The 17,135-nt window shown below is 37.4% G+C and overlaps 1 protein-coding gene across 14 annotated transcripts in view; it reads left to right on the top strand.

Annotated features, from left to right (window-relative positions):
- Nucleotides 1-17,135, top strand: part of LOC106066013 (RNA binding protein fox-1 homolog 2-like) — a 142,157-nt gene that overhangs the window by 100,124 nt on the left and 24,898 nt on the right. The window contains exons 1-2 of one of the 14 annotated variants that reach the window (XM_013224973.2): nucleotides 14,869-15,054; nucleotides 15,562-15,986. The exons of 9 other annotated variants lie outside the window; for them this stretch is intronic. In XM_013224973.2, coding sequence (XP_013080427.1) covers nucleotides 15,882-15,986 — 105 coding nt within the window. In that variant the 5' untranslated portion in view covers nucleotides 14,869-15,054; nucleotides 15,562-15,881. 4 more of the 14 variants (XM_056020960.1, XM_056020961.1, XM_013224976.2 and 1 more) reach the window with 4 other exon arrangements.

Genomic DNA, 17,135 nt, shown 5'->3' with positions numbered 1-17,135 from the left:
TGTAGGCTCAAGGAAAAGTAGCTTGCTGATGACCTGTAGGCTCAAGGAAAAGTAGCTTGCTGATGACCTGTAGGCTCAAGGAAAAGTAGCTTGCTGCTGACCTGTAGGCTCAAGGAAAAGTAGCTTGCTGCTCTTTTCACTTGTTCTGCACTGCCATACTGTTGTTTGAGGCGAGGGACATTCTAAAGGGAAATATGCATTAATTCAGATAAATCTTTGTATTTCCTTAAAAAAAAAATAGTCCTCTTTATTAAAAACTAAATCTGGTTGAAAGTCCTGTCAGTTTCGTTTCTCTGAACTCGTAAGCAAATAACTTCTGTGTGCCCTATTCAACTATCGCTGCATTCTTCTTCAAGTCAGTGTGACAAGCTCATTGGAATGTTGGTTACGAGAAGTTATAGCTGATACCAGTTGAAGAGAATTATTTCTCATTGCCCAAATAAGATCAATTTGGTTAAAAACGAATGTCTCACTTTGTGTGAATATTTCGTATATTCGATATTAGTTTTATAAGCTGGATAGCGTTTTGTTTTCCAGCGATGTTCTCGCTTGCACTTGTTTCAGTTAAATAACCACTGGTTTTAATCTGTTCACATATTGTTAGTACTTTAAACAGAAATGTTATTTAGAACCCTTATTTTCCCCTGCTGGCTAAATATATCTACTAGTTGCCACTGAGCAGGTTTTGTATTAATATATAATATATATATATATATATACTATTCTAGACTAATAATGAAAAAAAAAAAACTTTACGTAGAATCCCCATCAGATCATATTACAGATTTTTGTTTTGCCATCAACCTCGTTTTGGATCCTTGCTTTGCCCTCCACGCAGATCTATACCTGCACCACAGGCCGTGGTAGAGTTTGTTACTTTTAGATCTGCTATAGACTTTGAAGATACTTTTTTTTTTAACCAGTTTAAACAAAAACTGTCGGCGGTTTCCGAACTCTTTTTTTTTTCCCCTCATTTCTTTGCCGCCCTGATCATGACAATATTTCCTAGACTAGACTACTAGAGGGTATTGCCTAGAAGGATTTAGTGTTAACTGGATGCTTCTATTATAGTTTTAACAACATAACCAATAAATGAGCAACGCGAAAGCCTGTGCTAGAGTGTTGTGCTAGCAGTAGATTCAAAGTATCCCCCCCCCCTTCACACGCCCAGATCGCCGCCTGAATGCCTTATATCATCGTCGTTACCTGTGTTCAACGAGTTTATATCCCCCCCCCCCCCCCGCTTTCACATAACAACCCAACCCGAATCTCGTGCACATGGTCGGGTGGGCCGTCTAAAAATAAACTCTATCACCTTCATCCTTTCGCGAGGAGAACACGTGTGCTGCCAGAGGCTGTGTAAGATGAGGATGACTTTCTTCTAGCACCGCAGGCCGGTTTGGATGTGTGCGGGGAGAGAGAGAGAGAGATAAAGAGAACCAGAGATAGAGTTGACCTGGCTCTTATCTTATGTCTACTCATGGGCGCCTTCTTTGTAGTGAATACATCTTGCTCAATTAGACTATTCATAGACCTATAGGCTTCCCCTCTCTTTAACTAGTATTCTGTATTCTATGTGTATTCTAATTAGTATAGAAATCTTAGTATTCTTTCTAAACATTTTATCTACAGATCTTTAACAATAATCAAACGTGTTTCAGTAATATAAATAAGGGAAACTTTGAACGAAGTGAAGGAAGTACTTTGTTCTTACTAGGTCCATTTTTCTTTTCGTTCGTTTTTACTGGGTAATCCTCTTACATATGCTTCTCAAAGAAATGTTTTATGATGTGGCATTAGCTGGCAGGATACGCGCCCCTGAAAGTGTATAGTTTAAATAATTCGTATACTTCTATCTCTCCCCCCCTCCCCCCCCCCCCTGGCGCCGTTATCAAAAGTTATCAACAGCACACCCTGCTCCAATTTCTCAGGAGTTTGCGAAAAAAAATAATAAAAAAAAATAAACTACAAAACCCTCCAATCAACAGGCTAGACTGTTTCACCTAGCTTCTAGATTGGCCAATGAGAAAAGTTTCTCTCACGCTTAACCTTTGACCTTCGCAATATGCGCCTTCGTCCTGGTCTCAGCATCCTGCCTGCCTAAAAGTTAAGTCTGCGAGAAAGTAATATTGTGCTTAATAGACTCATCTCTTCTTTGTTCATTGACACTGGGACTAGACCTAGACCTACTCCATTGTGGTTGTTATTCTTTTGTTTCTTTCATGATCTATACATCAAAAAGTTTGGCAATTTAAAAAACGGGAGGAAAAAAAAAGTTTCCAAAAAGTTTTTAGAACTTAGAAGCGCTCGAAGACGAGGTTGCCAAAAGTTTTCAGTTATTCCAGACTTGGTGTGAGACTCTACGAGACCAGGCTCCATGATGATGTGGCCAGCTCCGTTGACTGCAAAGCCATTGGTAAACATTTTTTTCCCACTATCTGGTCACCTTAGATTTAGATGTTTGAACGCGTCCTTCTTTTATTGCTTTTAATATTATCTTGAACTGATTAGGTGACTTTAAAAAAGTTCGATTTTAAATTTTAAAACATTCTTTTTTTTTATTTAAGAAAAAAAGACGCAAGACTCTATTTTGAATTAGATCTAGAGTCTTAGATAATATTCTATAATTTAGAATCTAGACCTATATCGATGTAATAATTTATTTTCTATAGTTTATAAATCTAAATCATTCAAATAATCTGTAGTACATTTTACAATATTAGAATTTGTTCGTGAAGTTTTTTTTTATTTTTGCTGCCGTCGATTAGACTTCTGCTGGCGAACGATGAGCTCTTAAAGAGATACACTTTATATCTTTTACTGCTAGTTATGAGTATTACTATGATCGTCCATGATCTACACATCAAGTCTAGATAGTATTTTATCCAAGACATTTTGTCTGGACCTCCTTAAGTCTTTAATATACTAGACTAGACGGACTGATGAGCATCAGTCATTAGTATTATTACTGTTAGTAGTATTTGTGTGTCGATAGTTCATTTACAACCGTTAAAAAAATGATCTACGTTGGCAGGACATTATTACGGTCTGAACAAAATCAAGTAGGGAGGAAGACCGTCATTTAGTTGTCATGGAACTAATGATCTTTGGCAATGGCTTGGGCATTTATAGGACATGATTATAACCTTAGTTATAACTTCCACTATTAGATCTATCTGTATTTTTAAAAATGATTACTTTATTATGCGTCACTTGACTCGCTCTAAGACATGACTCAAACCACGGCACACACGTATTCACACAGACTCACCACACATGTTTGGCCTGCCAGCAGATGGTGTTGCGTAACATGTGTTAGTCGTGCTGTGTGCTGACCTTTGCTGACCGCTCCTACACACTCCTTCATCCTATCACCATTCCCCGACCCAACGATGAGCTGTGTTTGATTAGTGTCCATTATCCACGAGGTGTTTTGTGACAATAGACTACTCAAGTATTCTGACAGCTTTTCTTACAAATCTGGCTGATCTTTTTATAGACTTGAAAAATCCCAAATAAGACGATCAGCTGACCATTAAATCAGTAATATTAGACAGGCTTTGGTTTGTATTTCTCTATCAACACTGTGTACTAGATTTTCACTTTTAATGTTTAGCTCTAAGACTTTCAAGTCACTAACATAGACACAATCTATCATTGTATCACAAATATACAACTGTTTCACCCAGCAATCAATAGGTTGCACTTCTGCAGTTTACGTCTTACATTTTATTGTTAAAACTCGAGGCGTGAGGACGAGTTCTATCAAGGAGTGAAACTCCAAGAACAATGGCCGAATGGCCGGGAACTTGTATTATTTACTCTAATGACGTTGTGGCGTGCACGCGTTGTATTAAACCCCATCAGCTATTTTTAGTTTTTATAGTCTGCGTGTAACAAGTCAGTCTAGTGTGTGTGTGTGAGAGAGTATTCGCATCGCAGTACTGGGTGGGGTGGATAGTGTGTAGGTTAGCTGAGAGCTTTGATGTCAGCTGTTGGTCTTCATAATTATATAGACGTCATCAAAGTGACAACATTTTTCATTCATTAAGATTCAAAGCTGGAAAAGTTCATTAAAATTTGAAATTTCTGCTGAATGACTGCAGTAGGCTTAATCCACATACCCATAGAGTAAGGATATCAACTTGATGTCTCAGTTGTTCCACCTCTGGCTCCTAGCATCCAAAGGTATTCCTTATCTAGAGTTAACAGTGTCTCTTTTTGCTATATCTTCCTCGTTTGCCAGAGGATGGCACCGTAATCCGAGTTAAAGTCCTTAGCCATATCGATCAACTGGTCGATACTAGAAAGCAGATGTCTTCCACTAGTTGCTGTGTATTTCATTAATTATTGTTACCCTTGAGACGGCTAGAAGGCCCATGCTAACCACCCCATTACCATCACGAATGACTTGTGCTTAAGTTCAATGACAGACATAACCTTGTTTGTTTTGTATTGAGACGTATGTGTGCGTACATTAATGACTCCGTACTGTTTTCAAGATTCGAAACCGACAAACATGACCCTTTAGAATCGAAAGGAATTTTGGAATCATCGTAAGTTGAAAAAACAACAACAAACAAACACAAAAAAAAAACGACCCATCTGATAGCATTATATTGGATTAGAAAAAATAAAATAAAACGTGGGCAGGTCCTTACATTTATCCATGCTTGAACCACCAAATTAGCCTATGTATTGACCAGTTTTTCTCAAGGCCAGGGCATCGCTTTGACCTCTACCTCCGCCGTTCCCACCACAGGATCGACCTTCACTAATTCATTAAACACACTATTAATGCAGCCGATTTTAAAGATGATAGAATTATCCATGATGAGTTTGTCTCATTAGAAAATGTTCTGACCAAAGCTATTTTCTCGTTACGCCAATCAATACATTAGTAACCAAAGAAAACAAAAACTCTAGGCTTGGGACTGTATGAATGGATAATCTTGTAGGTCGACACTATCGATTAGAATAAGTATCTCATTTTCCGTGTTCAGGGCTGTCAAAGATTGAAAGATAATTACGATGGATACAAAGAATGTTTTCATTCGATGGGATGCAAGGGTCTAATTTGACATAGTGCACACACACACAATAATACAAAAGTATATAGATTTGAACACATACCTACTGTTTGTCCCTGCAAACTGCTGGACACCCGGTTAAGTGTTCCTTTGATAATTTTTATCCCCCCCCCCATTCCGTTTTTTTTTCTGTTTTCTATGTTGTAAGAATCTCGCCCTAGATATGGACCCTGTCCACTCTTTGATTTCGTCTTTGTATTAATTTTGTGCATGTCTCTTCTCCTAGTTCAGGACTGTCCTTGCATGTCATTATCTTAGGAAGTGGCTCGTGCCTTTCGTATACCGGTACCTCTTTTTAATGGTCGGAGACTTCTCGTGTGTCCAGTATTTTCTGATTCGAAATAGTGGTGTCGCGATGCCAAGTAATTTCCTATCTCTCTGACTTTGGTGTTGACCAACTGTCCTATGCTAGGGTCCACTATTTTCAGACACACATGAAAAATGTAATGTCTACTTCGGTATCAATGAAATAATGAAGCAAATGGTACTTAAAATCATGTCAAAATAATGCCAAGTATCGACAAGGAAGTATTTCGACTAATGAGATTATGTAGAATGTAGGACTGAAGCACCATGTGTTATGGTGTGTGTGTGTTTCTATGGTGTTTGTGAGAAGATGTTGGCGATTGGTTGGTGGCTATGTAGTTTGAATGATGCTAGATAAGCGGCATTGTCGTCAGCGGTCTTAGGTAGAACAGACGACTCCAGATTGCCAGAGTGAAAAGACGTTTTGTAGTGAGATTTTGTTTAAAATACCTATTTTATATTATCACTAAAGACCACTATATTTTTTTTCATCTCTGGCTAATTTTTTTCTATAGTGAAATAAAACTTATATGTAATAGTGTACTAAAAGAACTTTTTCAAGTTATTTCAAGTCTCATAAGTTAAGACATAATACGCCCCCCAGCAGTTTAGTTGTCTACCAGCAGTTTGGTGCTACAAGTCAACGAGCGTCAACACCACCATGTGATAGTGTGATAAAGATATATGGGTGCCAGTCAGAAACAATTTATAACAATACATAGAAGCCATAGAGACGAGCTCCGAATGGCCCGTTTTAAACGAGAATGCGAAGCCAGTGCAATGTCTAGGGTCGTACTCGTAAATGTGCATGGTTTTAAAAAGTAAAACACATTGCCATTGTTTGGTCGAGAGCCGAGTGCATGACATAGATTGTTATGACATCTCCCAGTTCACTTGCTAGATGTCAATTTGCTTTTCTGTGACCACCGAGTGCTGTGGATGTGTGGAACAGAAAGTGGATGTGTGGAACGGAAATGGCGGATGTAAATTGCAAATTCAAATGTGTGTTTCAGTGATAGTGAGATAATGTCCTGATGTGTTTAGCTCTCGTATTAATATCATTCACAATTGTTTGTCCAGTCGTGTAATTAATTGCTAGTTATCTTTTTGTGTTTGCTGATTGTTTATGACTCAATGTACTTCCACTTTTCTCAACGCCACTCTTCAAGAACAACAACCCAATGTGGATTTCTCTTTCAACGCCATTTAGGATTTCTTCCCCTTTCAACCATTATCTTGTAAGCACAACACTTTTCTGCTGTTGATTTAGATCTTCTTATGATTTAACTAAATATCAAAGACTGCCAACTCTGATATACATATAAAAAAACAACTTTGTTTTTAAATACACGATCAGTTTTATTTATAGAATGTTTTTATTTTTGATCAACTCTGCTAGATGTTATCACTGAGGGTGCGTGTTGAAGTCATATAAATCTAAATAATTTTCTGACTTCATCAGATACTACTATGACATGAAGGCCAAATGCTCATTGTTTATGTTATAATGCATCTAAATCAGGCTTATGAAATCCTTTTTTTTTCTTTATTCTGTAATTTGGTAAATATTTTGTTAAATAACTTTCATAAATAAAAAAACACCAACAGTGAACTGTCCAATTGTTTGTTCTGAGGCCTGAGCGCTAACGCTATTTTATAAATACTCCCTAAGGATCTTCAAAGTGGGGGAAATATTTTATAATAGTGTGCACATTCTGAGACTAAGACTGTTTTAGTATGGACATTTGTAGTGATTACTAGGACTATTTCCTCATATAAAGTCAACACAACAGAAACATTCTCATAAATAGAACAGACACAGCATAAAGAGTTTATTAGAAACTAAAATGTTGGCAGACGTTTTACGTTTTTAATTGTTAAATGTTTCCTCCAAGCAGGCCCAATAACATTAAGTCATCCAAAAGAAAAGATGGGGGGAGGGGGAATGGGTAAAATGGTGCCTCAGCATCTCATTTCTCTGCATGGGGAACTTGTTGAGATGGAGCCCTAAGTTACATGTGTAGATCAAGTTCTAAAAACAAAATGTATTTTTGAACTTATTTAGATGGAACCCTAAGTTACATGTGTAGATCAAGTTCTAAACACAATATGTATTTTTGAACTTATTTAGATGGAGCCCTAAGTTACATGTGTAGATCAAGTTCTAAACACAATATGTATTTTTGAACTTATTTAGATGGAGACCTAAGTTACATGTGTAGATCAAGTTCTAAACACAAAATGTATTTTTGAACTTATTGAGATGGAGCCCTAAGTTACATGTGTAGATCAAGTTCTAAAAACAAAACGTATTTTTGAACTTATTTAGATGGAGCCCTAAGTTACATGTGTAGATCAAGTTCTAAACACAATATGTATTTTTGAACTTATTTAGATGGAGCCCTAAGTTACATGTGTAGATCAAGTTCTAAACACAAAATGTATTTTTGAACTTATTTAGATGGAGCCAAGTTACTTGTGTAGATCAAGTTCTAAACACAAAATGTATGCAAATATTTGAATGTCTTGTTTCTTTTTCATCTTGTGAGCGACTGGAGCTAATGACTTATATTTTCTACCTGTGTTATCGACGGCTCTAATCTGAAGTCTGTGCCAAGGTGTTATAAAAGTTCTTCTCTCTGCCAATCTATTTCACACCCCCCCCCCTTTTCCTAGCAACTCTACTTAAAAACAATGTTCAATCTAGGAGTTCATGTCTACTTGTTACTCACCGCTCTGACGTCACAGCACGCGCGTGTAGACTTCAGGGGAAAAAAATCGTGTTCAGAAAGATTCCAGTTCCTCAGCTTCCCTCTGAACTAACTTTCTATCTAGATATGCTGGGCTTAAAGACAATGATCTCTCTCGCCTTCTCTCTTTCTCTCTCTCTCTCTCTCTCTCTTTCCTCCCCGGTTAAAGCTGCTTCGAAAATATCAGTTCTATACATAAGATCTAAAGCTCTATACATTATTAATGATTGTGGTTTTATGTTTTATCAGAAATTTCTATTGTGAACTGAAGTTGTTGTACAATAGATTTGTCTAGTGTAGACTGCATTTTGTGGTTGTTGTTGCTTTAAATCACCAGACACTAACACACAAATTCATAAACTTTTTGCCTATGGGAGTCTTAGTGAAGTTATGCTCAGTACTACGATTCTAGTCTGGGAAAGGTGCAATACAAATAGCAACGTACGGGCTAACATTCAGTACCAATACAGATGTAAGCGAAGTGAATCTGTTACATACAGCTCTTATAATTGAACGGAGACACTGACCATGAGATTTATGCAGCCCACTAAACAATATCCGACACATTTTGCCTAAGTATTCTTCCCTTAGCTAGTGACCACCTGCAATGTCCGAGCAGCAAGCCACCCACCACCATTAGCCTTCTTCCGATCTTGCCCCCGACCATCTCTGGGTTTGCAATCAATAACTTTTTGTCCCCCCTTGAAGCCATCGAAACTCACAACTTCCTTCCCCATACTCCGCTCGGCTGTTCTCGACCCTTCCTTTACTTGGTGGTGAGAAAAAAAAAGTTTTAACAATTTCTGATCACATTTGATGTCCTACCCCCCCCCCCCAGCACCCCATTCTCGACATTGGCGCGGGCAAAGTTCACCCTGTTTCCAGCATCGTCCCACAAATTGCCCGCTAGTTCAATATAGTCTGTGGAATCAGCAAGCTATATGGACGCGTTGAAAGATTGCTTTCCGAAGGGTTGAGATTCTTCAAGTGAGCAATTTAGTTTCGCAGAATAAGTGAACATGGAAAGTAAATAGAGAAAAACGATTTAAGAATTAGGTCACCGGAACCTCATGTAATTGGGCCTACGCAGTAAAAAAAAAAAGGGGGGGGGGCAGGAATCTTAAATGAGAGAAAGAGAAACACACCTCCAAATGAGATTTTCACTGCCGATGGCCTGCATAAACTTAATTATATTTCTGAATGATTTTAACACAGCCACACGCCATCTTTAGATATAGGCGCAGAGAAATAATTTTATTTTTTTAAAATTTAATTTCAAACGAAGCATAATATAAAAATACTTCAACGAAATTTCTCAAAGTTGTTTCCCTTTTTTTGATATCAAACAAAATAATTACCAATAAGCAATAATTAATTGACTAACAGGTTAATTTTTTTAAAATTGATTGTTTTGTTAGGTACAATAAATAATTGTTTGAAGTTTAAATTTGATCCAATAATGGGTGTGTGAGAAATAACGTGTTCAAATTTGTACCAGACAGAATGTTGATATAGGCTAAGTGTTGTAAAAATGGAGATTTTAGAAGAATTTTCCCCCTAGATTCCAATATTAAACGTTAAAAAGTCATTGGATCTCAGTTTGGCTTGGCTCCCTCCCCCACCCTCTCTTATATCTTTCAATCTGAATTCTGACACAATCTCTTCTCCCTGGAGACCTAGTACAGAATGAAATGGGAACTATTGAAGAATAAAAGAAGTGAGCCAGGCCCAGCCTGGAGCAGAAGTGAGCTCATAAAAAATGTAGAACTTAGACGCCTCCGAGACTTAATAACTCTTAGAATCTAGATTTAAGATAAAAATCCTTTTCTTTTTATGTTTTGTGTTTGACACACTTATATTTCTTTTAAGTGCCTCTCATACGTAGATCTATATATTCTAGATCTAGAACCAGTTATAAACGATACTACCAATACTGTCAAAGACAGAGAGGCTAGCTTAATACAAAAAAAATAAGGGGGGGGGGGACTTAAACTGTATTTTGAGGGGAAAAAAGGAAAACTTGAGGAAGAGGAAACGCTAAGAATGTTACACAGCACTTGACTCTCTCCATCCCCCAAGAAGATTGCCTCATCTCATTCATAACCCGAGCTCTCCCCCAAGCCTTGTCAAGTCTATTCAAGACACAATCTTTCAAACTCTGAATCCTCCTCCCCCCCTCTCTCTCTCTCACTCACACTGTTCCTTGTTCACTTCAAGCTTCTCTTGCAGTTTCGACGAACCCGTCTCCTCTGGTTATTATATTTTAGAAGCACTATTCTTGGTTTAAAAAAACAACTTTTTTTATTATTACCGTGTATTATTACTCAGTATTATTACTGTTGGTCAAGAATTTGAAACGCCATGCTAGAAACTAACAGCAAGTTGGTCGCCTGCTTAGTGACTGCCCGGAAAAGTGAATGGAAGGGAGGGATAACATGGGGCGCTGTAAATTGAGTCCTGACGCTGTTTTCCCATGAGCAGTTTGTTGCCATGGCTACAGCATAGAAGCCATTTGTAATTGTGCCAATAGCGGAAAGGGAAGGGCTGGGAGGCGGGCTGAGGAAAATAATTCAATGTCTTGAGAGATTAGGTGGACGAGCTGGCCAGACAGCTGGAAGAGATGGGGGGTTTGGCGGTAGGGAAGGGCAGTAGCAGTAGACTTTGAGTGTAGATTCAACCTTTGACCTCGCGATATTTAGATCTATATCCTGATGCCGTCTTTTATCGGCTCTACCTCCCCAGGTTGAATTTTGTTTATCTGGAAGCAGAATTAAGTGCATGTGTTTAACGGATGCTTCCTTCCACTCCCCATCCCTGAACTTACATCCCTGAACTGATCTATTATCAGTGCGCGAGACATCCAATTGTTCAAAATGATCTGAAAAGATTTTGAGATGGAAACAATGGTCGACAGTACTGCTAAAACATCAACAAAATACTTATCTCCCTTACTGGTATTTAAGACCAGAATATAGTGAGCACTCTCTAGTATGATGCAATGATTTTCCAGTTTTCCCCTACCATTAAATATGAAACACTTCGTTCTACGTAATCAGTTTAATTCTGAACTATCCATCAGCGCGTGGGGTCGCAGAAGTGGAGAAAACGTTTTTACCAATCACCTTTCCCTACTTAAACCACGTTTTTACATTTTGTTTTTATTTCATGACGACCTTGAGGAACCGAACATCGAGAAATCAAAAGCACGAGTTGTGGCTAAAAGTGTCGTACGGTCAAGATTTGTCAAATACTTCCTTTCTTCAAATATCTCAAATGTCCATGTGTGTTGTAGTCGATGGCTTTATAGAAATCGGCAGGTGATAAGCAGTTGGGCCCTCTCCATGATATTCTAATAAGAACTTAGATGCGCTTACAAATTTGATTGACTAGAGTTTACCTAGATACACATTACAACTGTAATGTCTAGTCTGGATATTAACTTCTCTTTTTGTTTCATAGAAATAATTACAAACTAGTTAAGATTGGCGCAGTCCAGAAAAAAAAAGAAAGAAAACATTAAAATAAAACAAAGGTTATACAACTTAAAATGAAAAAATTAATCATGAGATCTTCTCGCCATTCGCTTCGGTCTATTCTTTATTTCCTTGACAATATTTTTATTTGCTACTTACATTGTCAGCTCTGAACTAAATAGTTTTAAAGCAGAATTTTTATTTCTGATGACTAAATACACCATTTGTTTGCGCATGCGCGTGTGAAAGAGAAATCTTAAGCTTTTTGTTTCTCTATTCAGTGTACGCTCTGATTTCTCTGGCCTACACTTGAGTCCTCTTCTTTCAATCAATAAATGTCAGTACATTACTCCTCTTTACTATTTCTCTGTTGGACCATCACATCACAGTACTTAATACGAACATCACTGAAGTGTCTATCGAGTGGAATTGTTGAATACGTTTGTTTTTGTGTGTCCGATAACGTTTTCTAGATCTAGATTTGTTTTAACAGCTTGGTAATTGATATCGACTGGAGACACTTGAGTGGTACCAAAGGCTTGTCTTAACTCTTAGAAATAAATCCAATTTGATTTTACTTCTTGGTTGCCTTAAGGGTTTAAAACTGGTTGGTATAATACTAGCATCCATCCCAGGCCCTGGCCTGCTTTACCACATCTTTCAGTGCTTCCATCCTGTGTCTTCATGCCCAAACTCTTTAGCTTTTGTAGCCTATACATCATCAAGCCATAGTATTCACGGTCTCTTTGGGGCGCCTCCATTTTGATTTCAGCCCAAATACTATTTTGTTCTCTGACATTCTCTCGAGGTCACCTGTCTATCGTTATATTCTTTTTTTTTTTATTTCCATCACTATGGAGGGGTCTTCCTATAGCTGGTATATCTCTTAGTGCGCGTCCTTCATTCGGTTTCATCATATGTTATGGAGTGTGTGTTTCTATGGTGACGCTGGGAAAGGGTTAAATATGCAGTGTGAAAGATGCAAGATAAGCGGCATTGGTCTTAGGTAAGACAGACGACTCCAGAAAGCCAGAGTGAAAAGACGTGTTTCTTGTAGTGAGTTAGATTTTGTTCAAAATACCATTTGATATTAACAGTAGTCTATTATAGTCACTGAACTTCATCTCAAGTTAATTTTGTTTATATTGTAATAAAAGTTATTTATAAGTTATTCAAGTTATTTCAAGTTTTATAAATATATACTATGCCTACATCGGTTTAGTGCTACAAGTCAACGACCTTCAACAAAATACCAATAAGTTTTCTGAGGATTTTCCTTTCCGAGTATTAAGTAGATTTTCAGTTATTTGTATAAAGTGTCCAGGTTTGACGTGGATGTCTTATGGTGGTTGTGTAGATTGTCTTCTTTGTTTTTCTAGATAGACATTTGCTCGTACATTTTGTGTTTATAGACCGCTATGTTGCCCTGACGCTAGTTGTCCCTTGATTTCTGATCATCTAATATATAAAGCACTAAGTAAGGCGTTTATATGTATGTTCCGCATAGAAATTATAACCGTTTGACCAATCTTGATAAACCTTGGCATAAATGTTCCTTAGATCTTGGCGAAGACCTTAGCGTATGTAATATCCCTAATATCCCAAATACAACCTGCGGGCCGCGGGTCATATCCGGCTAGTAGGTCATAAAATACTGGTCTTGTTGTAAATATACATTTTTTTTACGAGCCAATTATTATTCTTAATGATCATGCCTGATAGTCATGCACTTTTGTTTCTCATTAATACCATAGGATTAAATATCTTGTTCTAGAACTGCGCAGTGTTACTGTGACCTGTAGTTTCATTATACATGTGTAGTTTGTCTGAAAATGGAAGTATTGTGTCATTCTTCGACTTGACCTGAATACATTTGAGAGAAGGTCGCTGAAGGGAGAATAATGATAATACTAATGAAAGTGAAACGAAGCATACAAAACCATAGGTGTGTAGAAAGTGTTTTTTTTTTTTTGAGTACCGGGTACATTATATATACATTTGTTGTACCATGGGCTGTAATATGTGTTGTACTTTTTTATTTGCGTATAATAGATCTACATGTGATGTACTTTTTGTTTTACTTGCGTACCATAGATCTACATGTGATGTCCTTTTTGTTTTACTTGCGTACCATAGATCTACATGTGATGTCCTTTTTGTTTTACTTGCGTACCATAGATCTACATGTGATGTCCTTTTTGTTTTACTTGCGTACCATAGATCTACATGTGATGTCCTTTTTGTTTTACTTGCGTACCATAGATCTACCTATGTTGTACTTTGAACTTGAGATCTACGTTTGTTGAACTTTGCACTAGAAGATCTACGCTCGTTATTTAAAGAGAACTCGTGAGAATGTTGACACATTTTATGAAAGCATATATGAACTTTCTAGCAACTTAGAAACAACTATGTCTAATTGAAATCATTAAATAGCTTTTTTTTTTCTTCAGTTATTTCAACAACTATTTTTTTTAATCTAAAATTTTAATTTGAAACTGAAAAAAAAAATGTGTTTAAAGCCGGTTTTTTTTTTAAATTGAAATAAATATCAAGATCTCTACTGCAGAAAATTCTGTCTTTTTTTATATTTTATTTAGAACTGGTCCACCCTCCATTGCCTTTTTCAACTCATTGATGCTATACACACTAATACTGATCATATTACGAAGTGTTGACCATTGGTGAAGTTCTGATAGTTGCGAGGACATCCAGTGTCATCCTACAGTAGTAGCACGTGCTGCCTCCACTCGTCGATGTGTGTTGTATTGATCTCTTGTTATGGCCCTCGCCACCACCTCAAGGCTAAGAGAGGAGAGAGAGAGATGGCTGAAGAAGAGCCGTGTGTTGGACGTCCTTCTCTCGGAACTTCGGCCTTTCAAAGCGCGTGGCCAAGGCGAGGCATTTAAAAGGGTTGTCCGTGTTTGTGTGCACCCCTCCCTCTGGAACAGTTTTAAATTTAAAAAAAAACACACAGTCCAGGATGTGCAACTAGAGCTGCTGGACACGTGTGTTGAATAAATGTTCTTACACTCAGCCCTAACATTGCCTTGTCTTTCCGTTGCTGTTGTAATTACCAGCTTGTCGATTTTAACTGATTAAATTACAAGATGATGATATGTAGATCAGTGTCTGAGCTTCCACGAGCTGCGACGAGTCGCTGTTTTGAGACGCCGTCTCCTCGTGGAGCAGAAGGGGGCACCGACTATTGATCTGTTCCTTGGTCTTGGCATCCCTCGGCTTATTTTTCGTGTGTGGTGGGGGTGGGCTCTGCGGACCAGACCACTTGACAGAACTTGGATGAATGCATAATTCCTAGTCAGTTTGTCCACGCCAATGGTGGAAGTGTATTTGTGTGGCCGCAGTGTTTTTATTGAAACCAAGACACATCTAGCAGTCATGTCCACAAATGTGGCACTTGGTTCTAATTCTTAAGTAATGTCCACTCTTTTCGTGATTTTTATTCTGGCCGCGTTGTTTGCCCACTGATTCTATTCTAGTGTGACAAAATATTTAGTGACCAGTGGTGATTTTTTTTTTTAATATTTTGTTTTGAAAGCAGGCCGTGTAAAAAATATTTATAGTTAAGTCTACACAGACAGAAGGGCGATCCAGTGGAATACTTTTTTTTTCAGTCACGCTGCAGCATTAAAGAAATAAATTTAATGTCGTAAACGTTGGTCAGTGTTATTTGCTAGAGTGTAGTTAAACCAAGCTAGATCTAGAACAAAGTTGGCATCTTTTGGTGCGACTTTTTCCCCTCTCTTGTATTATTATTCTAATATTATTAAAAACTATTATAGTTTAAAGTTATCGTAATCCACATCTTAAAAGTGAACGATCGACAGACTTTTTCAATGAAATGACAGACATTTTCTTTGATTCGTCATATATAAAGTAAAAAAAAAAGGCGGAGCTAACTTTTTTTTTCTTTTATTGCAGTAATGTTAATGTTTAGCTTGATCGACTTTTATGGTTATTTGAAACGACCGTCTTGTGTCGCTTATTTCCTTCTGCTGACACTTTGCTGATTTTCATTCGTCAGACAAGACAATATATTATTCCCTTTCGCTGCTTGGCTTCTGTGACTTATGACTTGACCATGTGTGGCACAATGAACTCGGACATCGCCAGCTATTAACGTTTCATTTCTTCAGGTCATAGCTGACCTTTGCTGGCTCAACCACCAGCACAACTGCGTTCCTAACCTTTTATTCCGCTTGTCGTCTGGTGACCCAGATAAACCAAATAAAACCGCCTGGATGATGATGAAAATGATAGTCAAGGGGGGTCTGCACCCCATCCCCGGACTTCCTCGCCTGAGACACGATCACCTCCCTTCAATGAGTGGTGTTATACTGACCAAGGTGATATATCATTAGTAGATCTAGATCTCCGCTTCATTGTTCTACTCTTTTGAAATTAATTAGAATCTATTTTACACCGTATGTTTAGAATAAAATAAAGGACCACATAGATGTAGTCTTTTTTTTTTTATTATGATACTTTGTATGAAAAAACAAACAAACAGAATAAAGCAAAAATAATAATTGTTCCGACCATTAAATACATTTTTTTTGGCTGGTACAAGATAACAACATTGATTTCACAAGGACTTACATGTAGTTTCTAGCAGCATCCTTCGGCAAAGAAGTTCGCGTGTATGTTTTTTTTTTTTTTTTTTGTGGTGACTTAATATTTGACTGAGGTTCTGTGCACAGTTTTGACCAAATGTCACATGATAAATGAAGATATAGAATCAGGCAATTATTGTACAATAATGATCTGCCATTGAAACTTTAAGTTTTCCTTGTTGGTATTCCCTCATTTCTTTAGCAACACTCTTGTTAGAGATTTTCATCAATGGTGTATCTGGTGTGCATACTAGGTTGACAAGCTAGGTTTGTTTACATTTGCATAATAAAATTTAAGCTTTTTTGTTTGTAGCTTTTTTGTTTTCACTTGCAGTTCAGTTTAACGCCCTTGACAAAGTTGACGTGAAAATGCCCAGTCCTAGTATTAAGTCTACAATTATGGTAGTTGTAGTTTTTCGTAGAAAAATAAAAATTATTTTAATAAAGAGAGTGAATGACATTGATTGGTGTGTGTGTGTGTGTGTGTTTGGTTAGTAAATATTTTATTTATCGGTTCTCATAGAGTTTAACTTTCTAGACTTAGAAATTCTAACCTAGATATTGTAGCCTAAGACATTCTAACTTAGATATTCTAACCTAGTATTCTAGTCCTCAATAAAACTATCATGAACGAATGATCTTTCTTCCCTAGTGCCATTAGAGAATGGAATGGGTTGTCAGAATCAACCAGGAAAACCAACGACTTCGCAGAGTTAAAATCACTGATGAACATGCATGACTAGATTGACACATCAAATGCGTAGGACGTAATTATCTTCTTTTTTGAAGTAACGTCTGTGGTGGGATACGAAGATTGTTAATGCAACAGAAAACAATTGTATTTTTGCAACTAGCTGAAGTGACCTTAGCACAAAATACAAT

This window comes from Biomphalaria glabrata, chromosome 2 (assembly GCF_947242115.1).
Source record: "Biomphalaria glabrata chromosome 2, xgBioGlab47.1, whole genome shotgun sequence".
In the NCBI taxonomy this organism is placed as follows: Eukaryota; Metazoa; Mollusca; class Gastropoda; family Planorbidae; genus Biomphalaria; species Biomphalaria glabrata.
This window is presented reverse-complemented; position numbering and strand designations above follow the sequence as displayed.